Source organism: Oryctolagus cuniculus, chromosome 11 (genome assembly GCF_964237555.1).
Source record: "Oryctolagus cuniculus chromosome 11, mOryCun1.1, whole genome shotgun sequence".
Classification (NCBI taxonomy): Eukaryota; Metazoa; Chordata; class Mammalia; order Lagomorpha; family Leporidae; genus Oryctolagus; species Oryctolagus cuniculus.
Window position 1 is genome coordinate 66,237,081 of NC_091442.1, and position 27,116 is coordinate 66,264,196.

The following is a 27,116-nucleotide window of genomic DNA, read 5'->3' on the forward strand; positions in this document are numbered from 1 at the left end:
TCGGAAAACTGAGTTGCTGAATGAGCACAGAGTCCTCCCAGGCCTTCACATCTTTAAAACATCTATCTTTTTGAAATATTAGAGTAAAAAGAGCTAATTATGTTTAGAGGGAAGGAGAAGGAAAACACTGTTTATTATTTCGAGCCCTCCCTCTGGGGACTGCCAAGGACAGCACTCTGAGCCGGCTCTGGGAGCTCCCACAACCTGGAGCTAATGCATTCTCTAAAGATGAAACACGCCTCAGGCAAGGTGGAAAAGTCATTCAAGGAGCCCAAGATACTTGCTGCCTCCAATCAGAAGATCTTTCTCTGAGCTTCAAGGTTTTTGATTTTTTTTATTTTATTTTTTGGTTAAGTATTTATTTTAGCTCAAGGGCATTTAGGTATTTGAAATACGTATTCTTGTAGTGAAAATAAAAATTCATTCTTTTGAGATGGACTGTGAAGAGGTCTGAGTTTCAGAACAAAACTGTAAACAAAGAGAAAGCAAGATTAAAAGAGCCGTGGAAAGCTCCTAAATTGCTAACTTCTTTGGAATACCACACTCTCCGGGATGCCACCTGGAACATGTTTTTTTGTTTGTTTTTTACTTTTTGAATTTTTTCCCTTATTTTTTCCTTATTTATTCAAGAGTCAGGGAGGGAAAGAGACAGAGACAGCTCCCATCCACTGGCTCACTCCTGCAATTCCCACAACTTTGGGGCTGGGCCAGGGCCCAAGCTGCGATGTAGGAACTCAACCCAGGATTCCCACATGGGTGGCAGGAAGCCATCACCTTCTGCCTCCCGGAAGCTGGAATTGTTTTGGGGGAATAGAGTCTTAATATTTTTATTCCAGATCCTTGCCATGCATAAAGAGAGGAATTCTTAACGCTGGCATGTAGAAGACACATTTCATTCAGAAGGTGAGAATGCAGACACACAAACAGAGGTGAGCATGAGTTGTCCCACACAGAGAGGTACCTGTCACGAGTGGACAATGGCTGAAGGAGAGAAGGGGGAAGGGGAGGGGAAGCAGAGAGAGAGCGAGCGAGTGAGAGAGCGCGCGCACGCGTGCACAAATGCACACCCCCTGTACCCCCTTTTTATTTATTTATTTATTTATTTTTATTTTTTGACAGGCAGAGTGGACAGTGAGAGAGAGAGACAGAGAGAAAGGTCTTCCTTTGCCGTTGGTTCACCCTCCAATGGCCGCCGCGGCCGGCGCGCTGCGGCCGGCGCACCGCGCTGATCCGATGGCAGGAGCCAGGAGCCAGGTGCTTTTCCTGGTCTCCCATGGGGTGCAGGGCCCAAGCACCTGGGCCATCCTCCACTGCACTCCCGGGCCACAGCAGAGGGCTGGCCTGGAAGAGGGGCAACCGGGACAGAATCCGGCGCCCCGACCGGGACTAGAACCCGGTGTGCCGGCGCCGCTAGGCGGAGGATTAGCCTACTGAGCCGCGGCGCCGGCCCTGTACCCCCTTTTTATGAGGTAGTCAGTCACCTGGGAGTTTTATGATACCGCCATAAAATTCCAGGTGGAGCCTGGTATACATATTTACGTGGCACCTTCCCCTAAGTCCCAGTTGAAACAGGGACATCCTTGAAAGGGAGCGTTTTGATTGATAAGTTAGGAGGATAGAATTATCCATGGGGCAGGGGCTTGTGGCGGCCTGCCTGTCCTATATCCAATTCAGGAGCTGTTACAGGGCACCAAACCCAGGCACTCCAGTATGGGACACAGACATCTTAACTAGTGTCTTAACCACCAGCCCAGTTGCCTGCCTCTGGAAAGCTTTTTTTAAGAGCAGGCTGTTTAGGGAACTGGGCTGATGATGTGTTTCCATACATCCTTCTTGGCTCTGGTTGCTCAACGCTTGGATAGAAAGAAAGAGGTGTTGGGATCACAGGACTTACGGCCAGCAACTTCTGAATTTCTAACCTCTGCTTTGATACAGAATTGGCCGTGGAGGTTAGGTTAGCTAATTTAACTTGGCTTTGTTTGTCTACCAAAATGATTGGGATTAATAAAATAGTCATTTCCAGGATCTCTGAGGACAACTGTCTGATGAGAATTTTCTACGCAGTTACCATTTAGGACATCCTGCTAATTCACGGTGCCAGCTGCTCCACAGTTCCTGCTTCAAATTTGGTGCTTATAAACCATAATTAAGACTGCCTGAAAGTAACCAGTCTGAGTCTTTCCCCAAAAATTATCTTCTTTAGAAAACAAAATGGAAGTGCTAGAAAGAATTGTTAAAAAAATTTCTAAAGACTATCATATTAATAATCCTTCTTAACAAAGAATTTTAACCTATTACATTCTGAAATATAGCATTATGACTTTTAAGTGATTAGAATGTTTTAAGGACAGACATCTTAATCAGAATTGTTTCTTTTTGTTGGTAATTAAGGTGTTTAGCCATGTTTACCATTACTTATCAAACACGTATGTATGTTGTGCATACATATGTGTACACACATGTATATATATGGTATAATTTTTTATTTTTATTTTATTTTTTTTTTTTTGACAGGCAGAGTGGACAGTGAGAGAGAGAGACAGAGAGAAAGGTCTTCCTTTGCCATTGGTTCACCCTCCAATGGCCGCCGCGGCGCACCGCGCTGATCTGATGGCAGGAGCCAGGAGCCAGGTGCTTTTCCTGGTCTCCCATGGGGTACAGGGCCCAAGCACCTGGGCCATCCTCCACTGCACTCCCTGGCCACAGCAGAGAGCTGGCCTGGAAGAGGGGCAACCGGGACAGAATCCGGCGCCCCGACCGGGACTAGAACCCGGTGTGCTGGCGCCGCTAGGCGGAGGATTAGCCTAGTGAGCCGTGGCGCCGGCCAATATATATGGTATAATTATAGCATTAAATATATATGGTACTGGCCATATATACAGAATAAATTAGGGGCATTTTCCTTGGATCTACCATGTCAAAACGTACCAGAAATGTTGACCAGTAGAAGTGTAAAAAGAAAAACAAATCTTGAAGCAATTTGAGATTTAAGTTGACTCTGTCCGGTGACCAATTCATTATAGCTTAACTCACGTAATTATGTGACCTTAATCCTAACATGGACTGATAAGATGTTAGCACTGGTTGGGCCTTTAGAAATGATCAGATTAATATCCTAATTTCTGAAGAATATCACGAAGACCCAGAGAGATTAAGTGGTTCAGTAGAGTCCCTGAGCTAAGTCATGGCTGGGGTGGAACTGAAACCCAGGTTGTATTTTCATCAGATTGCCCGGTAGGCTTCTGTGCTGGGAACTTCACAAGCGACATGGCCAGGTCAGGAGGCTCTCAGTCCAGTAGATGAGCAAAAGCAGAGGCAGAACAGATCACCTTTGCCTGCACCTTCCTTAATTAGCTCTTTAAATTCTCCCAGCAGCCCTGTGAGGCAGGTGAGTCACAGAGATGTTGAATACCTGGCCCAAGGTCACGCAGCCAGGAAGTCTCCGACAAGGCAGAGTCTGTGTCCGTAGCCTGCACACCGTCCTCCCTTTTTATTGGTGATTATAGTGTAAGCAGACCATGAGAGTCACCTGTGCTTCAGCCAACACAGACAAATATACTTTAAAAAAAAATGTGCCCTGTACTGATATGTACAGACTTTTTTCTTCTTGTCATTATTCCCTAAATAATACACTGTAACAACTATTTTTAGAGTATGAACATAGTATTAGGTAGCAGAGATAATTTTATTGATACTTACAGAAGCATGAACATTGTATTAGGTCATCTAATTTGAAGCGTAGGGGAGGATGTGTTTAAGTTATGTGCAAATACTGCACCGTAGTTCGTAAGATTCTTGGTAGCCACAAGAGGCCCTGCAGATACTGAGGGACAACAGTTATGTGCACAGGTCGCTCAGGCAAAGGGCTTTGGAGATCCAAAGAGAGAGAGGGACACTCTGAGGACTGAGAAAAACTGTAGACAGGAAAAGGTCTGCAAAAAGACTTCGGAGTATAGCCAGGATCAGTAATGGGAGAAATGGAAGCATCAGGGCCAAAGGAGCAGTGCGAACCAAGGTATAGAGAGGGAAAGCACAAGATAAGTTTACAGAATTTTTCTCTGGAACCATATCAGGGGAGAAAGGAAAAATCCAGAGTTGAGCAATTGTAGGACAGTTATTAAATGAGATCGTAAAGCACATAGGTAGCAGGGTAAAGGCTCAACATCACACCAAAAACAGTTTGGAAACTAGAAAAGCTTTCTTGCACAGATCTCTCTTGCACAGGTCTCTCATGTTTCTTTTTAAATAAGTGGAGTGCAAAGGACAGGCGTTTGACCTAGTTGTTAAGTACCTGGTTAGGATGCCTGCATCCCACATTGGAATGCCTGGGTTCACGTCCCAGCTCCAGCTCCTGACTCCAGCTTCCTGCTAATGCAGAGCCTGTTTGGGCAGCAAGTGATGACTCTAATGGTTGGATCCCTGCCACCCACTTGGGAGACCTGGATTGCATTCTCAGCTCCTCACTGGAGCCCTAGCCCAGTCCCAACCATTTCGGGGTGAACTGGTAGATGAGAGATCTTTCTTTGTCTGTCTCTCTCTGTGTCTTTCTGCCTGTCAAATAAATGAAAATTTTAAAGTAAATAAAGAAAAATAAATGGAATGAAGGTATTGCATTTGAGACATAAAATATTTGTGTCCAGTTCCAAACCATTTTTCACTGGAAGAAAACTAAAAGGATTCCATAGCAACCTCTTCCCACTGTAGCTGATTGTGTAGTTCTAAGGGTATGAGGCTTTCATGATTTTAAGATTCCAATTATCTTATGTCCTCAGTTTTAATATTTCATATACTGGGCCGGCGCTGCGGCTCACTAGGCTAATCCTCTCCGCCTGCGGCACCAGCACCCCGGGTTCTAGTCCCGGTCGGGGCGCCGGATTCTGTCCCGGTTGCTCCTCTTCCAGTCCAGCTCTCTGCTGTGGCCAGGGAGTGCAGTGGAGGATGGTCCAAGTGCTTGGGCCCTGCACCCGCATGGGAGACCAGGAGAAGCACCTGGCTCCTGGCTTCGGATCAGCGCAGTGCGCCAGCTGCAGCGCTCCGGCTGCAGCGGCCATTGGAGGGTGAACCAACAGCAAAGGAAGACCTTTCTCTCTGTCTCTCTCTCTCACTGTCCACTCTGCCTGTCAAAAAATAATAAAATAAAAAAATTTTCATAAACTGGACCTGTGGCTTAGCTATCTGATAGACACATGTAATGTTGAAGTTGTGAGAAACACTGCCCTGAAAAGAATTAAATATTTGAAGTTGCAGGTGACTGAAATTCTAGTAAATCCAGTGGCCTTTCATTATGCATGCACTTTCCCCTTCACCATTGCCAACTATTCGAGACATTTCCTTTGCCACCAAAGCCTACTGCTTGGTTTTTGTTGCCGCTGCACTCAGTGTAGCCTCATTCATGTGTGTTCCATGTGCAAACTCTTGGGTATTTTTTTTCCAGTAGATTAAGCTTGTATTTCAGTGTCTCTGAAGCCTACATATGAAAACCCCTTTTGGAAAAAAATGGCTCTGTGAGTGACCTGCTGGCTCACCGACTTGGTTTGAGGTGTTGGGCTAGGATTAAGTCGCTTTGCAATTCATCTTTAATCCATAAAACAAAGATCATCCCCCGGCTCCCCGGCCCCTCAGGTGTATGAGAATAAACAAGTGGGCGTTAGCTAGGCTAGACAGACTGTGGGCTTCAAGACACTCCCTGAGTGTGTTCCAGCTGCTGGGGAGCGGCTGGCTCATCAGCAAGCGAAGTCTGTTCCTCCCACTCCTGGAGACAGGGAAATGGAACAGCCGTGCGCGCGTGCGTGCGCGAGCGCAGTCAGTGTCTGCCCGGAGCCTGCTCTGTGGCTCCAGAGGGCAGCTTCCTGCAGAGTGCTCACCTGATGGAGGGGCCAGGGCATCTCTCTCTGGCCTCTTTCACCTGAGGCACTCATCCCATGCAGGAGGGCTCTGCTCCCGTGACCTAATCACCCTTGCCACCACATTCCCAACTCTAGTACTATTCTTATCCTCAGGTTAGAGGTGAATAAACGGGGGAAAAAGTAAAATCAGGATTATTCCTGAGCTGAATCAAGGGAGCTGTTCAGAAATGGAACGCGCGTCTTTTGAGACAGTACTCGTCTCCTTTGGGCTGTGGCTGCCCAGCAAGTGTGTAGAGAGAGGTTGTGACTTACTAGCTTCTAGGCTTTGTGGAATGAAATAATTCAGTATCTGCTCTAAATCTCAGAGTTGGTAACCTGTCTCTAACTCAGTTAAATGGAAAATATGTGCGGTATTATTGGCCCTGCCCTAATTCTATTGCAGTAGGATCATCTCTCTATGACATCTAAGTCATAAACATTGACTGGCTGGGAAGAAGCCTCTCAGAAAGTATATAAGTCCTGAAAACACCCAGATGACAGACACACAGCACTGTCATCGGTGAGCTGGCCTGGTGAGGACCTCCCTTGGATGAAGTTGGTGCTAGGTGAGATAGCCATCTACACACAGACGTTCTGGAGCTTCCTAATGTTGTGGTAAGGGTGTTCTAAAAAGAAGAAAGTAAAAGACCAATACAGATGTGTGAGACCACGGTGCCTGCACAGGGAACTCGTGGGCTTGGCTATGGCTAGAGTTCTAGCAAATCACATGGAAGAATGAGCAGAGTATCAGGCTGTGCTTCTTAAAATCCCCAGCCCTTATCTCTCTCTCTCCCACTACAAATGAAGTGCTTGAAAAACAGGAAAGGATAAGAAAGTGTTGCAGAAATAGAACTTACTGGATCAAGTGACATTTGTTTCATGTTATAAATCTCTGATCTGGAGGCCAGCATTGTGGCGCAGTTGGTTAAGCCGTAGCCTGCAACACCAGCATCCCATACCAGGCACGTGTTGCCTCTAATCCAGCTCCCTGCTAATGAGCCTGGGAAAGCAGCAGATGCCGGTCCAAGCGTCTGAACCCCTGCTACCCATGCAGGAGACCCAGATGGAGTTCCAGGCTCCTGGCATCAGTATGACTCAACCCTGGCTGTTGCAGCCACTTGGGGAGTGAACCACTGGATAGAAGGTCTCTCTTTGTCACTGTCTCTCTCTCTGTGTCTCTGTCTAACTCTGCCTTTCAAATGAAGAAAATAACCTTTAAAAAAAGAAATCTCTCATCATTGTGAAGTGGGTGGGCAGGTACTATAACTTTATACCAGATTATTTACTATGCTTATGAAAACATATCTGATGCACAAATAAACTACCAGAAACCAATAAAGAATGAAAGAATTGAATGTCTAAGGATACACAGTAATGAAGAGGACAGGTCTATTTGTGGCACATAAAAGAGAACTTGGGAAATTGTTGCTGTTTATGCCTGTTTGCCAAGAGCTCCTTAGAAGTAAACAAAACCAATAACTCCTTAGAGTCTATGACTCAAAGACTTCAATTAGAAACTTCCTCTGATAACTGCTAGAAATAGAGCTAGCATAGATTAAGAGTAATAGGTACAGCTTATTCTTGTTGCAAATAGAACATTTACTTTTTAATAAGACATAAAATAATTTATCCTCTTTAGGATAAATTAGTCATTGTTCATTAAGCAGCGTTATTAAGGTGGCAAAATCATAAAACTAACTGTAATTTATATTACAGTTTAAAAATAATTGCTCAATTTAGCATTTTCAGAGAGATGACTAATGGCCTGCTTTAAATTAAATGTAGCTATCAAAAATAGAAGTATGTGGCATATATGTGTGTCCATCTTGTACCTACCAAATAGCTCCTGGGTTTTCCTCCTTAATGAGCACTTGATGATTGATCAATAACCAGTTTGGAGCTAATTAAAGTCACTAGAATGAAAGATATCCCTGTGTAGGCTTTGTCAATGTAACAGTGTATGAGACAGACTACAGCGGTTCATTTCCAGATATTTTCTGAGTAGCAAAGCAAATGACTTAGGGTCTCAGAGCCCATGGAGAATTCTAGGAGGAATCTTATAAACCCGGCATCACATAGTGTAGTGCCTGCAGTCTCAAGTCCACAGAAGCAAAAGGAAATAATTAGTATAATTTGTTACTACATGCATTTTTTCTGTTGGTTACAATTTATCTGCCTTCTGCTCTGGCACTGGAAGAAAAAAAAAAAAACAAAAACAAAGAACCCCTTTAGCCCCTGAGAAGTATGTCGTATACATATTTCCGTAATAATCAATTGCTATGATATTTAATGTCTGAAATCATTGACAATTTTAGAGTTTTAAAAGGCCTGAAACATCCATGGACTAATCCCCTCCTCTGTGGGTGAGAAAGCTGTGGACTAGAGAGTTCAACAGAGCTGTGCCCGGGTCCATGGTTAACACAGGGTAGTTCAGGGCGCACACCCTCAGGTATGTGGGCTGGGAAAGCTTCCATCAACAGAGCTGCAGATCAGGGACCGAGGGTAGGGGTGGGGGGAGACTTTCTGTCTCCAATAGGAAACAAAAACAAGAATGACTGTACAGATCCTATTTTTTATTTCTTTTAATTTTTGTGTGTGTATCTGAGACATGGAGAGCGAAATCTCCCATGTGCTCGATCACTTCCCAAATGCATGTATCAGCCAGGCCTGGGCCTGGCCAAATCCAGGAGCTGGAAATTCATGCAGATTTCCCACGTGGGTATCACTGCTGCCTACCAGGGCGCCCATTAGCAGGAAGCTGGAATCAAAGGCAGAGCTGGGACTCGTCTTCACCACCATGTCAAACCGCCTGCCCCCTGTCCCAGGTGATACTATTTTAATATACAGACAGTCCCAAACTTAGGATGGTTGGATGTAATGACTTTTCTTTTAAAAAAAAATATTTATTTGAAAGAGTAACAGAGAGGCCAGTGCCGCGGCTCAATAGGCTAATCCTCCTCCTGTGGTGCCAGCACACCGGGTTCTAGTCCCAGTTGGGGCGCCTCATTCTGTCCCGGTTGCCCCTCTTCCAGGCCAGCTCTCTGCTATGGCTGGGGAGTGCAGTGGAGGATGGCCCAAGTGCTTGGGCCCTGCACCCCATGGGAGACCAGGAGAAGCACCTGGCTCCTGGCTTCGGATCAGCGCGATGCGCCGGCCACAGCACGCCGGCCGCGGCGGCCATTGGAGGATGAACCAATGGCAAAAAGAAGACCTTTCTCTCTGTCTCTCTCTCTCACTGTCCACTCTGCCTGTCAAAAAAAAAAAAAAAAAAAAAAAAAAGAGTAACAGAGAGAAAGTGAAAGTGAGAGAGACACATAGAGAAAGAGCAAGATCTTCCATCTACTGGGTCACTCCTCAGATGGCTGCAGAAAACCTGGGCCAGGCCAAAGCCAGGAGCCTGGAACTCCATCTGTGTCTCCCACTTGGACCATCTTCCATTGCTTTCCCAGGCACACTGGCAGGAATCTGGATTAGAAGCAGAGTAGCAAAGACTTGAACCAGTGCTCTGATATGAGATATTGGCATTGCAAGTGGTGACTTAACAGCCAGCCCTGTAATGGTTTTTGACTGTACCAATGTTCAAAAAAGATAGGCCCTCAGTGAAAACCGTACTTTGAATTCTGGAATTTGATCTTTTCCCAGGCTTATGGTACATGGTCAGATCTTGTGATGTGATGTGGGCAGCAGCAGTGAGCTGCAGCTCTCTGTTAGGTACTCCATGAAGGTCCAGGGTACTGATTTGCCGTGTCTTTTGGATGTTTTGTCTTGTTTTTGTATCTTATCATGTCTGCAAAACTCCATCTGTGTGTGTGTGTGTATCTGAGACACTCAGCAATTAGTAATAGAATAGACTTTATGTTAGATGATTTCGTCCAGCTGAAACCTAACGTGAAAGTTCTGAGCGAGTTTAAGGTGGGCAAAGCCAGGATGTGATGTTTGGAAGGTTAGGGGCATTGAATGCATTTCAACTTAGGGTATTTTCAACGTAAGGTGGGTTTATCAGCTGTCAGTCAGGGAGCAACTGTATGACTCCTTAATGCATCTTGCTATCCCCTGTGAGAAGAAGCGTTACAGTGCTCTTGGAATGCATCCCTCTGCACCCAGCAGTCATGTGATCTTTTTTTGCTTCTCTGATCATGCCTCTGCTTCGTGTTTTTTCTTTCTGCACACTTTTCAGAGTGTCTGATTTTATTTTCTCCCTAATTTGGAACCTGCAGGGAGACCACACATTCTGTCTTAATAAATGAGGCCACAGAGAGTCAGACAGGCTGAGGTTCCAGAGCCGCTTGGTAGCACAGCCAGGGCCCAAATCCAGATTTGTTGTTTCATAGACCTAAGTAAGTGCCTGCCATTAAAAGTGCTACTCTGTATAATTACTACAGAGCCAAAGTCTTTCACCCTACACTGAACAGAGCAGAAAGATTTTTGTGATTTTTGTCAGCCTAATTTTCTCCCTTTTGCACCTGTGTTCTGTTTTTCCTTTTGTTTGGTTTATTCTCTGCACTTCCATCACCTTGTCATTTAGTTGGCTGGCAGTCCCTGACCACCCGCGTCCAGAGTCCCAGATGATATCTTTTGTTCCAAGCAGTTGTTTGGATTATGAACATAATTTGATGATAAATTCAGATTGTTACACTGATTTCAATGGAGCCACAGTGTACTTCCAGCTTCCTTTGATAAACTATATAAAGACATCTCCTGCTATTTAATTGTTCGTCTTGGTCTATTGACTCCTTCTAAAGAGCTTTGCTGAAATTCTCTACATATGCATTAGTGGAAATACTGTAGTTTCCCTCCCTTTGTTAGAAATGATAATCCTTCCAATCAGAGAAATCATTACCTATTATTAACGTTAATTATTTTATGGTATTTTTTCAAGTATCAGTAGGTGAAATTTACTATGCGCTTATTATATGTCAGCCTCTTTGTGCTTTTTAATCTGTTAATGCTTCTGATCCCCTCCACTACCCTACACAGTGAGCAGCATTGAAAGTTTGATTTTACAGTGAGGATACTGAGGCACAGGAAGATAATGTAGGGGAAAAAGGAACTTTCTTTCCAGCTGCCGAAGATTCAACAGTTTGAGCCTGTAAAACAAATGGACAACTGACAGATTCGCAGGAGAAAAGGCAGGCAAACGTATCCGGTGCAAGGTCACCAAAGTCACATGAAGTGTGAGAACTCAGGGTCAGATGGTTGAAGCTTTAATACCTCTTGTAGGGAAGAGAAGGAAGTGGGGGCTGTGGGTAACTTTAGAAGAGGAGCCAATGACTTTTGTTTCATTTTAAAATGTATTTTTTCAAGAGGCCAAGGAAAAGAGAAGCAAACATATTTCATCTCCACTGGCTCACTCGCAGAATGCACACACAACGCCAGGGCTGGGCGGGAAGCAGGAGACAGGAACGCAGTCTGGGTCTCCACAAGGGTGGCAGGGGCCGAACCACTTGAGCCAGTACTGCTTCCTCCCAGGGTCTGCACTAGCAGGAAGCTGGAATCAAGAGCCAGCGCTGGGCATTGAAGCATCCCAGCCAGTTCACCACTAGGCCAGTGCCTGCTGCAGGTCAGTGGTCGTTTTCTTCCTTTAAGGATTTTATTTATCTGAAAGGCAGAGCTACAGAGAGAGAGAGGGAAAGACAGAGAGATCTTCTATCTGCTGGTCCAAAGCAGTGTACTTTGGGGCATCGTTCTTCCTAACCCAAGATCACACGGCAAGTAAATGCAGAGTATACTGCCTCTCAAAGTGAGTCTCCTATAGATGTATCTTTGCAAATACTCATATAATTAGCTTTTTCATCTCCTCTTTCATGGACTGCTGAAGACGGGTCCAGGGAAAAGAGGCGCATTTGTGAAAATTCATCACCCTGACATTCCCACAGTGTGACCACTCTTGAGCTTCAGGATCAGCAACCTTTTAAGCCCAGATGCCACAGATGAGAATTAAAAATTCTGTCTGATATCACTCACAGGCCTGAGGTGGGAGGTGGAGCATGGGGGATGGGAACCGAGAGACAGAATTTCATTATACGTGTTGGCTGAGTAGCATTGATGTGAAGGGTTGACCTCTGCTGCCTTTACATGTTTTATATGCATAAAGGATTTTCCTACTCCTTTGTCCCTAAATGCACTGTCAGACTTGAATATAAGCTGATTGAAAAGAAGCCTGGGCCAGGGAGTGGCAGTCAGCTAGGGAATGTCCATATTGGAGTGCCTGGGATTGATCCCACCTCTGCTTCCAATCCACTTCCCGCTAACATGCCTGGGAGTTAGCAGATGATGGCCCAAGGACTTAGGTTTCTGCCTCCCTTGTTGGAAGACCTGGATGGAGTTCTGGCTCCTGGCTTCTGCCTGGTCCACTTCTGGCTGTTGTAGGCATTTGGGTAGTAAACTGGTGAATGAAGGATCAGTCTCTGTCTCTGTCTCTCTCTCTCTCAAATAAATAAAATTTTTTTTAAAAAAAAACCTGCATATCTCTTAAAAGAAGACGCCAGCCACCTTGGGGGAGTGGGTGGTTAGCCTGGTGGTTAAGATGCTGGCCCACATCCCACATCAGACTTGGGCTGCTAACTTCAGCTTCCTGGCTGATGCAGACCCTGAGAGCAGCTGGTGATTGGGTTCCTGCCATCCATGTGGTAAACCTGGATTGGCTACAGACCTAGTGCAGCCTGTGTCACTGTAGGCATTTGGGTAGTGAACCAACAGATGGGACCTTTTTAAAAAAATTATTTATTTATTTGAAAATCAGTTACACAGAGAGGAGAGACAGAGAGAGGTCTTCCATCTGCTGATTCACTCCCCAGCTGGCTGCAATGACCAGAACTATGTTGATCTGAAGCCAGGAGCCAGGAGCTTCTTCCGGGTCTCCCACGTGGGTACAGGAATCCAAGGACCTGGGCCATCTTCTACTGCTTTCCTAGGCCACAACAGAGAGCTGGATTGGAAGTGGAGCAATCAGGACGTGAACTGGTGCCCATATAGGATGACGGAACTGCAGATGGTGGCGTTATCCACTACACAGCACTGACCCCCTGGATGGGAACATTTTTTTTTTTTAATTTATTTGACAGATAGACAGTGAGAGAGAGACAGAGAGAAAGGTCTTCCTTCCATTGGTTCACCCCTCAAATGACCGCTATGGCCTGTGCACTGTGCTGATCTGAAGCCAGGAGCCAGGTGCCCCCTCCCAGTCTCCTATGCGGGTACAGGGGCCCAAGCACCTGGGCCATCCTCCACTGCCCTCCTGGGCCACAGCAGAGAGCTGGACTGGAAGAGGAGCAACTGGGACTAGAACCTGGCACCATATGGGATGCCAGCACCGTGGATGGAGGATTAACCAAGTGAGCCACCACACTAGTCCCCCCAGATGGGAACTTTTTGTCTTTCTCTCTCACTCTTGTCTTTCTGCCCATCAAATAAAGTTTTTAAAAATATTTATTTACTTGAAAATCAAAGTTAGAGGTAAAGACACAGAGAGAAAAAAAGAGATCTCCTATCTTCTGTTTCACTCCCCAAATGGCTACAACAGCTGGGGTTGGGCCAGGCTGAAGCCATGAACTTCCTCCAGGTCTCCCTTATGGGTGGCAGAGGCCCAAATACTTGGGCCATTTTCTGCTGCTTTTCACAGGCTATTAGCAGGGAGCTGGATTGGAAGTGGAAGAGCTGGGACATGAACCAGGGCCCATGTGGGGTGCCAGCATCACAGGTGGTAGCTTTACCTGCTATGCTGCAATGCAGGTCCAAAATAAACAAATTTTTTTAAAAATATTTCTTTATTTATTTGAAAGGCAGGGTTACATAAAGGCAGAGAAAGAGGTCTTGCATCTGCAGGTTCACTCCCCAAATGGCCACAATGGCCAGAACTGGGCCAATCCAGAGCCAGGAGCCAGGAGCTTCCTCTGGGTCTCCCACATGGGTGCAGGGGCCCAAGGACTTGCGCCATCCTCCACTGCTTTCTCAGGCACATTATCTGGGAGTTAAATTGGAAGTGGAGCATTCGGGACTTGAACCGGTGCCCACATGGGATGCCAGCACTGCATGTGGTGGTTTTACCCTCTATGCCACATCGCCAGCCCCAATAAACAAACAGACCCTTGAATTCATCTCCACCTAACTCTTATTCAGACCAGCTAGAAGTCCATAACTGCCCAATCTGTTTTAAAGTAAGAATAAACTTGCTGTGCATGTTCCCCACTGGGTTGAGATTGTGTCTTTCATCTCTAGCCTCAAAGTCTAGTGCACAGCGTCTGGCTAATGGATTCGGGGCTACTTTGTGGGTGAAAGAAATCAGATCAGTATATACTGCCCCCTGAAGCCTAGGCTAATTTTACAAAGACTGTCACCATACTCCTACATGCAAAAGGGTACCAGTCATGGGATGTACACTGCAGATAGTTTAAGCCTTTTCAAAATTAAAATTCCAGTAGTGTGTCTTATGATCATATGGGAGTCTGCGCAGTCAACTCTTGGGCCTTTCCTGCTGGTATATGGTAGCAGGTTTTTGTTTGTTTGTTTGTTTGTTTGTTTTTGACAGGCAGAGTGGACAGTGAGAGAGAGAGACAGAGAGAAAGGTCTTCCTTTGCCGTTGGTTCACCCTCCAATGGCCGCCATGGCTGGCGCGCTGCGGCTGGCACACCGCGCTGATCCAAAGGCAGGAGCCAGGTGCTTCTCCTGGTCTCCCATGGGGTGCAGGGCCCAAGCACTTGGGCCATCCTCCACTGCACTCCCTGGCCACAGCAGAGAGCTGGCTGGAAGAGGGGCAACCGGGACAGAATGCGGCACCCCGACCGGGACTAGAACCTGGTGTGCTGGCGCCGCAAGGCGGAGGATTAGCCTAGTGAGCCGCGGCACCAGCCAGCAGTTTTTAAGATGATTTGGCTGGCAGGGGTCTTAAATGCCAGGAAGGCCTCCATCACTCTGCTTCTGCTGTTCCTCAGTTCTGCTGGCTGCTTTGCCCTTGGGAGACAGTGTCCTGCCTCTGTTTGCTAAGAGTCTGCATTTGAAGTCAAGTAGTCCGGTCGCAAAGCCTGCACTCTTCTCTGACAACATAACCTTAGCAAGTGCCAAGATTGAGACTACCTGGCCTTCTAGGTGCTTCCATTCGTCCTGTCATTTCATCCCCCTTTCACTTCGAAGGAGCTGAGGCTCAAGGAAGTCAAGAAACGTGCCCAGGGACTAAGTGGGGACACTAGGGCTCCCATCCAGGGCTGCCTGGCTCCAACAGCTGGTCCGTCACCAGGGTTAACTCTGTGTGGTGAAGAACGAGAAGGCTGGAGGTTACGGGCATACAGATCCTGGCGCATCGTGTCCTGGAAGCTCTTTTTAAATTACTGTTGTATATATGGTGCAACATTTCTATATATTTATCCATTGTGTGTTGATCAACCCAGGATTTTTATCTTTCATCATTTCTTTGTGATGAGAACATTCAAAAATCCTCTCTTGTAGCTATTTTGAATTGTGTGATACAATATTAGCTGTAATTACTCTGTGCTCTTGTGTTTTTGTTTTTAATTTATTTGCGAGGCAGAGAGAGCAAGGGAGCTCTCACCCACTGACTCACTCTCCAGACTCCTGCTGTGACCTGGGCTGGGAGCTGGAAATGCAGTCTGTGTCTCCCGTGTGGGAGGCAGTAGCCCAATTACTTGAGCCATCACTACTACCTTCCAGGGTCTGCTTTATAGCTGGAAGTTGGAGTCAGAAGCCAAAGCCAGGTATTGAACCCAGGTACTCAGGTGTGGGTTGTGGGCATCTTAACCAGGGTCTCCACAACTAGACCCTCTCCCGCCTCACCTTGTGCTGCGCTAGAGAGGGTTCCTGCCTGCCACCCGTGTCTGGAGTCAGACCCTGGATTGGTGGTGTGGCTCATCAGAGGCCGTAACCTGGGGGAGGGAACTGAGAGTGAACAGACCCCGGGAGAGCAGGCTTCTTGCCATCCAGCTACTTGGGCCTCAGTCAACTCTGTCCTGTTTCCCCCCGGAGCTGGAGAGCTCTCTGCGAAACCAAAGGAAGGGGCTTCTACTGCTGCGGGTCCTACCCAGTGTTTGTTAGTCTGGCACTTGCAGAAATTCAGTTACAGTTAGAGGCCTCTGCGGTATTGATTGTGAAAAGTAGGTCTTCATCTTACATTGCTGACAATTAAGGAAACCTGAAAAATGTAGCTTCTCAGAAGAGCTTTTAGGGATTGGTGGGTAGAGCAAAGCAGCTGGCGGTGGAGGTAGGATAGTGTGACTGATATATTGCTTCTCATGCCCCACCCTACCCCACGAAACCACCACACCTTTTTGGGGGGTGGAAGGTGGGGGACAATAGATTCTAGTACTTCCAGCATTTCTGAAATGATCGCAGACTGTTTGTGAACCCAATCCCAGGTGTTCATTGGTGATACTTTTGATGCTGGGGATGTAAAAGAACAATGATGGGCACACGGTAGTTGGTTAGCGAGTAAGTGGATGGCTAATCTGATCATCAAACAGGTTCCTGTCCTCCACTTGTTTCTCACGAAACATCCATGTTATTCATCGTGAATACACGGTAGTATTTAGGGTCTGCAGGGGCAGTTGGTGCCCTAGCCAGTCTTACAGGACAGTCCACAAAATGAGGAGGTCCACAATGTCTGTGACATGTTGGCAGAGGGCTCATGTGCTGTCCGTCAGCCCTGGCTGTCAGAAGAGGAAGGTCACTCTGCCTGGGGAGCCCGGCAACACTGGGCGATTGGTGAGCTTTGAGCTTGCTTTGGGAGGACGGAGGGCATCTCAGGTGGTGGGACTGGCCTGGGGGACACACAGATTCCAGAGAGGGAGCCCTGTGGGCCTGCTGGTGAGTAGTACGCAGAATGCTGCTTGGACAGGTGTCGGGACCAAGCCATGGTGGCGTTGAACACTGTGGCGGAGGGAAGTTTGAGAAATGGTCGAAGGGAATGATTCACAGAGGGCTCCCTAACTGTCATTTTGGATTCTTTTTGTTACCTCCTCCTCACACTAAGTGAGGTCACATCGTAGCCCAGGCCATCGGCGTACATCGTCACCAGATTGTGACCAAGTTACTGCTCTAATCATGCTGTCTGCACCTCTGTGGATTCAGAAACCCCTGAAGAATAAAGGCTGTCCTGCTTCGTTCGGGTCCCGGGTCTCCTGAGCTGGCCTTTGCCAACACGCCCAGTCTTGGTCAGCTCAGTCACCCCAACTGCCCACCTCTGAGCTGAGCCCACTTCGCTGCTGTCTTGGTCTGTTCACACCTGCGGCACCTGTGCGCCTCTCCCTCTGCCTCCCACACTGCACCTGTCCAGGTCCCAGCCTTCCAGCCTGACTGCTTTCCCTTCATCTGTGCCCTTCACTATCGAAGGCCCATTTTTAGTGCCCTCAAATCTAAACTCTTAGAGGATGAGAACCAAGTACTTTTACACCCTTCAGTGCCTAATGGGTTGTAAGCATCAAGCAGATATTGAATAAATAATTATCTTTCCCTCTTTTCCTCCATTCCTGCATATAACCAAGAGTCACTGTATCCCCTAGGTAAGGAGGCCATCAGTTGTACAAAGTTGTAGCATAGCAGTTCAGAAAATCTGCTCTAAAGCCAGCCTGTCAGAGCAGCTGTGTGACCTGTATAACCTCTCTAGCCTCTGTTTTTTCATCTATATAATGGAGAGAATAAAGATACCATCTCGTAAGAGTTCCAGGGTTAACTATGTTATTATTTGTAAAGTATTTCAAACAGTGTCTAGCACCTAATAAGCATTATATAATGCTTGCTAAGCTAATATATGCCTGTTGTATGTGTACATATCTGTATTTGGTATATGTTTTGTTAGATGTTTTGTACATAGATGTACACGTTTATGAGTACAGTAATAGAGACCCAGGTTGGCATCTACAATAACTTCGTAAGGTGGGCAGAGGTGTTAAATAATTTTTCCCATACCTAGTGATTGGTATATCACCCACTTACTAGTAAATGGTCCACACCTAGTACATGGTGTACGGTCCATGTCATCCAACTTGTAGCCAAAAGTCAAAAAGTAGAAACTACAGGCTTAACCTATTGATCTTCTGCAGCACACATGTAGTTTTCAAATACCTACTGATTCCCTAACACTGAACTTCAGAATGTTACTGCAAGTATTCAGATGGGCCGACCGAAGCCCACCTGAGCAGTATCAGATACGTGAGAAGGGCCCGTCGGCAAGAAAAGGCTGACAGTGTCTGCGCACAGGTCTTCGGAAGGCTTCCCAGTTGCGCAATGCCACGAAGTGGGTCGCTTTCAACTTGACTGTGTTCTTTCTGCAGTTGAAGAAAAATAAATGGAGTGTGTTGAATGGAAAATTATGAATGAAATTTTAGCATTCAAATAGGAAAAAAGTGCTCTTGGACTCTTATTTAAGTGGCTGTATGCCTACCATGTCGTTTGGTATACAAAGACTGGTGTTTGCATTAAACTGATAGAGAAGTTAGGTTTTTTGTTGTTGTTGTTGTTGTTTGTTTTTTGTAGTTCCTATTCAGAATGCACCTTGGAGGCGCTGGTGTTGTGGTGTACCAGGTGTAGCTGCTACCAGCAAGATCAGCATCCCATATTTGAGTCCCTGCTGCTCCACTTCCAATCCAGCTCCCTTATAATGCTCTTGGGAAGAGAGTAGAGATTGGCCCAAGTTTTAGGGCCTCTGCTACCCTTGTAGGAGATCTGGATAGAGTTCCTGGCCCCAGGCAGCTTGGCCCAGCCCTGGCCATTGCCACCATTTGGGGAGTGAACCAGCAGATGGAAGATGGATCTCTCTCTCTCTCTCTCTCTCCCTCCCTCCCTACCTCCATCCTCCCTCTCTCCTCCCTCCTCTCTCCTCTCTTCTTTCTTCTCTCTCTCTCTCTCTCTCTCTCTTTCATACACACACACATTCTGCCTTTTAATAAATGCTTTTTTTAAATACACCTTTGAAAAATAAAAAGCTTTTTTTCTCTTCTCTGAAAGAAGCGTTAAATACAAAACACACTTCACTTCTGTCAACAGCTCACATTTTAAATAACACAGTTTGTGCTTGCATTCATTATCGGCAATTAGAGCTCTCAAAAAGCTTTTAGTGTTTTTCTCCCCAACTCTTAAAATCCATTCATTGTATCTGTTAACATTTTAGAGAATAGTAGAATCTCTCAGTCAGACTGGAAAACTGAACAAAGCAACTTCTGGAAGGTACCATTGAAGTCGAGAATCCTCAGCTATTGTGCTCAACCACTGTCTAATGAGATGTTTACACTCTTTTCCTGCTACTCTTAGGTAAAACTGAAATGCTTTCCTTTGAACCCAGTTAGTAAGAAATGCCATGCTGGCAGTCAGCTCCATGTACTCCTCATAGTTTGTGCAAATTACCTGCTATTACTAGTCCTTAGTACCTATGTAAAGTGCATTGGGTCAGGTCTTTTCTTTCTGATGTATTTAAAAGAAATGTTTCCTGGATGCCCAGGACTGTGTGGGATGCCTTTTCATCCCAGTGTGATGGAAGTCACATGTTCTTGCCTCTTCCTTCCTGTCTGTTGGCAAGGAGAACAGACAGCTACACAGCTCACTCGCTCTCTCACTCTGTGTGTGTGTGTGTGTGTGTGTGTGTGTGTGTGGTGTGTGTTTGGTTTTTTTCACCCTCTCCTTTGAGGAGGTAACTGGAACCAGTACCTAAATGGTATGTGGGTTTGCTTCAGGCAGGGAAGATAAACAAAGCCAAGCCTAGAAATGCAAGGTGTGTAGTGGATTTGCTGACCCCACTGTTTGCCCAGCTGCCCAGGGTGACTCCCTTCTCGCTCCCCAGCGCCCAGCTGCTTCCCAATACTATTTTATTTTTCTTTGAAACTGGAGTAGCCAACCACACCTCCCCCGATGGGTTTGCTAATTACTAAAAACACACACATTTCCAGTGGCACACAGCTCTGGAAAAGCTGCCACTGCTTTGCAGGTTTTTGTTCCTGTTCAGTATTGCCTTTGACATCGTTTGCCAGCTTATATTTTTAAGAAACAATATGAGATTTCATGAAAATATAAATAAAGGCTCTTCATTACCAGGTTTTACTCTTCAAAATAGTCCTCTTAAAGTGTTGCGCAGTGCTGATTTTCTGTCTTGTTGTTAACTTACACAAACAGCGGTGTCATTTGGCTCAATGTAATATGTTTCTTCTAGTGATGCTTCCAGGACTCAAACTATTTTTAAACTCATCTTTTGAAATGAGAAAGATCAAGTTCATTACTTCAAAACATTACACTCATCTCGGCTTCTTAATAACTGTATCTTAGTGATACAATTAGCTCTTGAATAATTTCTGGTTATTTGCAAACGAAATAAAATATATGTTCTGTGTTTGGGAACCTGCCATAATTTATGAGAAAATGCCGCCACTAATGCATAGCCCTGAGTGCTGCATTCTGGTACGTTCCTTGACACATCACTTGCATTGGAGTATTATACCTTATGTGTGTGATTTAGTATAACTGTGCTAAAATACATAGGATTCAGAATTTGCCCCATGTCTGAGACTGCATGTTAAGAACACATTGAAATTATATTGTAAAACTGATTTTCAGGTAAAATATCTGAAAATCTGTTATTTTTATGAGTTGGTGTCTAACAGTATAGAAACTATAAACAGAGATTATGGAAATTATAAGAATAGCTAATGTACATATTAATTACTTGAGGCCACAATTATGAAGCACATAAAGTTTTCTAATGCACAGGTTGAATATCCTTTATTTGAAATGCGTGAAACTGAAAGAGTTTCAGATTTCTGAATTTTTTTTTTCCGATTTTGGAACTTTCTGGATTTTGTATTTTCAGATGAGGGATGCTCAACCTGTACTTTGAGAGATAACTCTGCAGATCAGTTCTGTTTTATTTTTAATTCAGACTATACAATTGTCAGTATACTTCAAAGCCTCAAAATTGGGCATAGTCTGTAACCCTTCAATTCTACTTTTGGAAGTCTAAGCTAGGAAATATTACACAATTTTGTGTATAAACATTTCTGTAACAATAAGATAACCAAAATTTTTGGTGCTTGAGGATTCATTGATTTACAATATACATGGAAATAGAACATCGTAAAATTTCTATGTTCTATAGATTCTTAAATTTTATTAAAATGTATATTATTTGTAGCATTTTTAAAGATTATTTATGTTGAAGAGATACAGAGAGAGAGGGAAAGACAGAGAATGAGAGAGAGGTCTTCCTTCTGCTGGTTCTTACCTCATATGGTCACAGTGGCCAGGGGTAAGTTAGGCTGAAGCTAGGAGCTTCTTCCAGGTCTTCCATGTTCCCCAGACCATTAGCAGAGAGTTGGATCAGAGATGGAGCAACCAGCACCCATATGTGTTGTTGGCATCACAGTTGGTGGCTTTACCTGCATTTCTCAGTGCCAGCCCCTACATATATCATTTCCAAGAGAAGCACTAAGATAAGTGTACATACCTAGGGTTTTCAGTGCAGGTTTATTTATCCAAAAATGTTCAACAATACGGAATTAGTTAAGTTATAGCATAATCGCATAAAGAAACACTATACAGTACTTAAAGTTACAGTTTAGAAGAATATGTCAGCCTGCGCCACGGCTCAATAGGCTAATCCTCTGCCTGCGGCACCGGCACACCAGGTTCTAGTCCCTGTCGGAGTGCCGGATTCTGTCCCTGTTACTCCTCTTCCAGTCCAGCTCTCTGCTGTGGCCAGGGAGGGCAGTAGAGGATGGCCCAGGTGCTTGGGCCCTGCACCCCATGGGAGACCAGGAGAAGCACCTGGCTCCTGCCTTCGGATCAGCGCGGTGCGCTGGCCGCAGCGTGCTGGCCGCAGCAGCAATTGGAGAGTGAACCAACGGCAAAGGAAGACCTTTCTCTCTGTCTTTCTCTCTCACTGTCCACTCTGCCTGTCAAAAAAAAAAAAAAGAAGAAGAATATGTCATGGTAGAGAAAAATGTTTGCATTTGTTAAGTGAAAAGGGGCTTTAAAATTATGACTACAGTATGATCTGCATTTTTAAAAAGAAAAAATACATAGCAATTTTGAAATGAAGACATATGTGTATGTATGTATTTTCATGGAAAAGACTGCAAGACTTCACACCAAGATCTTACCAGTGTTTACGTTTGCTTTTTATTTGCTTTATTTTAATGTGTGTGGTGTCATGCTTTCTGCATGGAACATACAGTATTACTTTTTAATCAGGTAAATCTATTACTAGACCTATATTTGAACCTTAATACTTACGTTTTGTATTTTGACAAGTAGATTTTTTGCAGTAGCATTACTCTAGTAAGGACTACTAATTCAGGGCTTTGATTGGGCTAAAGTATATCTATGAATGGCTGGCTTATTCTGGATATTAACCTTGGAGAGCAGATTCTTGGAGAAACACTTTTAAGCTTAAGAGAATTTTACGCATATTTGAAAAGTATGCGTAAGACTCTGTCAATGAGTTTTTCATCAAAGCCTGTGCCATACATGCCTCTTCCTAGCAGGTGGACTTGCATATTTTTGTTTGCTTATGGAGAACCAGTAGTCATAATTCACCTATGTTACTGACAGTCTGGCTTTCCCCTCTGCCAGTTGGAAGGTGATATTTTAACACGCACGTCGTATAATGGTTCCTATTCATGCTCTAATTTCCTGACACAGACAGGCATCTTTTTCTTTTCTTTCCTTTCCTTTTTTTTTTTTTTTTTTTTTTGACAGGCAGAGTGGACAGTGAGAGAGAGAGAGACAGAGAGAAAGGTCTTCCTTTGCTGTTGGTTCACCCTCCAATGGCCGGCGCATCACACGATCCGTAGCCAGGAGCCAGGTGCTTCTCCTGGTCTCCCATGGGGTGCAGGGCCCAAGCACTTGGGCCATCCTCCACTGCACTCCCGGGCCACAGCAGAGAGCTGGCCTAGAAGAGGGGCAACCGGGACAGAATCCGTTGCCCCAACCGGGACTAGAACCCCGGGTGCTGGCGCCGCAAGGCGGAGGATTAGCCTATTGAGCTGCAGCGCCGGCATGTATCTTTTTCTTTTATAATTTTTTTTTTATTTATTTGACAGATAGAGTTAGACAGTGAGGGAGAGAGACAGAGAGAATGGTCTTCCTTCCGTTGGTTCACCCCCCAAATGGCTGCTACGGCCGGAGCTATGCTGATCTGATGCCAGGAGCCAGGTGCTTCTTCCTGGTCTCCCATGCAGGTGCAGGGCCCAAGCACTTGAGCCATCCTCCACTGCCTTCCCGGGCCACAGCAGAGAGCTGGACTGGAAGAGGAGCAGCCAGGACTAGAACCTGACATCCATATGGGATGCCGGTGCCGCAGGAGGAGGACTAACCAAGTGAGCCACAGCGCTGGCCCCAAACAGGCATCTTTTAACAACTGGGATCACTTTCCACAGGTGATGAAAACGTACCACATGTATCACGCAGAGAGCATCAGTGCAGAGAGCAAGCTGAAGGAGGCAGAGAAACAGGAGGAGAAGCAAATTGGGAGATCGGGTGACCCAGTCTTCCATATTCGACTGGAAGAGCGACATCAGCGACGAAGCTCTGTAAAGAAAATTGAAAAAATGAAAGAAAAGGTACGGAAAAATCTACTGCAGTGCCCCCACTGTCCTCATCGGAGGAGGCAATCAGTGCAGAGCACACTGATGCAATAGCTAATAGACATACATTGTAAATTACTGTGAAACGGCACGCACGTCCTCCCACGGGAATGGGAAGTGTTTAAGACACATAAAAATCGTGTAATAAGAGCTGGACATCATTTGGTGGTGAACGCCAAGTATCCAGTACACAATGTGGAGAACGTGAATGTTAACAAAGAGATTTCATGGCAAATGGGCCCAAAGCCCAAATACACTGTTTTTATTCCCCACTGCTGGTTAATTGTAGTTTGTTATTTAAGTCATATTCAAAATGCACTTTTCACAAGGGACTTTGAGAGTCATTTGTGTTTGTGGAATAAATTGTTTCAATTAATAAAATTGCATGTATGCTTCTCTGTCTTGTTTAAAAAAAGTGACTTTGCTTTCTTTCCCAATGCTTGGCTCTTGTTCATTTTTCAGAGACAAGCAAAGTATTCAGAAAATAAGCTGAAATCGATTAAGGCACGGAATGAATATCTCCTAACACTTGAAGCCACCAATGCCTCAGTTTTCAAGTATTATATTCATGATCTTTCAGATTTGATTGATGTAAGTACTTGAAGTTTTAATTTTTAATTTCATCATACACGTGGGATTAACAATAACTGTTTCACCATCATTTTTTAGTGTTAGTTTACATAATACTCAGAAAGGAAAAAATACTTCCAATTAAACTCTACATGATGCCAGAACACCATCAGTTATGGTAAGATGCTTGTGGAAAAGTGTTTGCCTTTAACTAAAATGCCTGAGAGAAGTATCTGGAAGGCAAAGGCTTATTTCGGCTTATTGTTGAAAGCCGAAATACAGGCAGCTCCATAGTCCAGCTTCTGGTCGTTGTTGCTCAAGGTGGGTGCAAAGATCACATGGGAAAGCAGGAAGCAGAGAGAGCAGGAGAGGGAGAGAACCCAGGCCAAGTGTGAACGTAAATAAATCAAAGCTCCTGTGAAAGCTACCCTCCCAGGGCACGCCCTCACCGCCCACCCACCACACTTCTCAGAGGCCATCCAAGTCTCCATCCCTACTCAACCAACCATTTACTTTAAAACATCACAGCTTATGATTGTTTTAAAGTTTTATTTATTTATTTGAAAGAGTTACAGAGAGAGGGGGAGAGACACATGTAGAGAACTTCCACTGCTGGTTCACTCCCCAGATGACAACAGAGGCCAGGGCCGGGCCAAGCCAGGAGCCAGGAACCTGGAGCTTCTTCTAGGTCTCCCAGGTGGGAGGCAGGGGTCCAGGTACTTAAGCCATCTTCCACTGCTTTCCCCAGGTCTTTAGGGCTCTGGGTTAGAAGTGAAGCAGCCACGATACCAACCAGCCTCCATATCGGATGCTGGCATCTCAGGCAGTGGCTTTACCTGCTACGCCACAACACCAGGCCAAGACATCACAGTTTGAATAGCTGCATGAGCTTTGGGGAAGCAACATTTAAAAAAAAAAAAAATCATTTATTTATTTGAAAGGCAGAGTTACAGCAAGGCAGAGGCAGACAGAGAGAAGTCTCCCATCTGTTGGTTCACTCTCCAAATGGCTGCACCTGCAGGAGCTGAGCTATCCAAAGTCAGGATCCAGGAGCTTCTTCCAGGTCTCTCACGAGGGTTCTGGGGCCCAAGGACTTGGACCATCTTCTACTGCTTTCCCAGGCACATTAGCAGGGAGCTGGATCAGAAGTGGAGCAGCTGGGACTTAAACGGTGCCCATATGGGATGCCAGTGCTACAGGTGGTGGCTTTACCAGCTATGTCACAGTGCCAGCCCCTGGGAGGCAAATTCTACTTGACCCATAGCACCAGTGAAAACCAAATTGTCAGGTTCTGCCAGGCTGTAAGTGCCTAGTGTACTCGATTAGAGAGGAGATGCCGTAACTTCCAAATTATGCAGTAGTGCAGCTCTAACTACATCCATTGATTCAAAGTATATTTTTTGAGTCCCCACTATTATCAGATGCTGAGGCTCTGAGAAACCATCTAGAATCATTACTGTGTGGAATTTAAAACAGAGAAGACAGATGCTAAGCAAGTGACTCACAAGTGATTGCTTGATTATAGAAGCAATAAATATTTTGAGGCAAAATAGAGTGCACATAAACCACTTTTATAGATTTCTCTAGGTCTCTATACTTTTCTCTCATAGAATACAATATGTAATTGGGCTCAATTAGAACTTTTCAGATATGTACCCACTCTTACATGTATGTGCATGCCACCATTAGTCCCCCACTTGAACCCTTTGCATCATTCACTTCTTTCTTTCAGAAATTAGGTTCTGACGAGCCCAATTATTGTGCTAACACTGTAGGAGATGGCAAAGATAAAGCAGACAAAAATCCTGTGCCCAAAAATGCCAGTACCTGCAGATACAAGATAAAAAGGGTTAAGTGTCACAAGAAAAGCGCAGTGAAAATAGGGAAGGTTCAGAGAGTTATATGCTGGGCCTTTTCTCATCTACTGCTCTGTATTGATTGGACTAAACAGCGTTATGATATTATAAAATGATTCAGTGACTCACAGTAGATATCACAATGTAAGCATGCAGTAGGTTAAAAGGAAGAAGTCTGGTTTAGCTTGGCACAACAGTTAAGAAGCCACTTAGGTCCCCCACATCACACACTGGAGTTCCTGGCTCTGAGATCCAGCCCTTGTTGCAGTTCCAGCTTCCTGCTGATGCTCACTCTTGGAAATAGAAGGTGCTAACTGGTACTTGGATTCCTGCTACCAGTATAGGAGATCTGATGGAGTTCCCAGTTCGTGACTTCGGCCTAGCCCAGCCCCAGCTGTTCCAGGCATTTGGGAAGTACATCAGCACATGGGAGATCTCTGTCTACATCTCTCTCTGCCTGCTGAATAAAATAAATAATTAACAACAACAACAACAAAAACCCTGAGGTATAGCTAGGGTAGATAACTTTCGTTAAGGTTACACTAATAAATAGTAGGCCTTAAACATTTTATATTTCTGGATCTAATTAAATCTGCTAAGTCATTTTCAATTTTTAATAAAGATTTATTTATTTGAAAGAGTGACATAGAGAGGAGACACAGAAAAAGAAAGAGATCTTCCATCTGCTGTTTCATTCCCCAAACGGCTGCAGTGGTTGGGGCTGGGACCTACTGAAGCCAGGAGCCTGGAACTTCATCCAAGGGAGTTACAGAGGCCCAAGCACCGGTACCATCTTCCACTGCCTTCGCAGGTGCATTAACAGGGAACTAGATAAGAAGCAGAGAAACTGGGCCCAGAGAGGTGCTCTGATAGATGTTGGCATCGCCAAGCAGTGGCTTAGCCAGCTGTACCATCCCCTCTCGGCCTTTTGGCTAAGATCAAGTGTAACCCACCATACTACAACACCAGCTCCCATTTTCAATTTTTCAAAATCAGACTTTTAAAAGATTAGCCTCAATAATATAATTTAAATATGAATTTTGAAAGAAATGACATGAAACTGGTTTGTTATAGTCAGCTGAAATTGACTACTCTTACTGAAAATAATTTGTATGTTCCTCGACTCACTTTTAAGACAGAGTAAACATGTACGTTCTAACGTGGCTGGTTCTGTTATAAGAGTCCAATTTGCATGTATAGTGGTGATCCTAAAAACCATTAGGCTTGACCCT

General features: G+C 45.1%; 1 protein-coding gene across 4 annotated transcripts in view; it reads left to right on the top strand.

The window, feature by feature from the left end:
* The window catches only part of SRGAP1 (SLIT-ROBO Rho GTPase activating protein 1), a 319,306-nt gene that overhangs the window by 195,428 nt on the left and 96,762 nt on the right, over positions 1 to 27,116 (top strand). For all 4 annotated transcript variants that reach the window (XR_007919699.2, XM_070052569.1, XM_002711308.5 and 1 more), the window contains exons 5-6: positions 23,252 to 23,434; positions 23,921 to 24,049. Coding sequence is in view for 3 of the 4 variants with exons in the window: in XM_070052569.1 (XP_069908670.1) it covers positions 23,252 to 23,434; positions 23,921 to 24,049 (312 nt within the window). In the remaining variant the exon portion in view is untranslated. The remainder of the gene's footprint in view (positions 1 to 23,251; positions 23,435 to 23,920; positions 24,050 to 27,116) is intronic.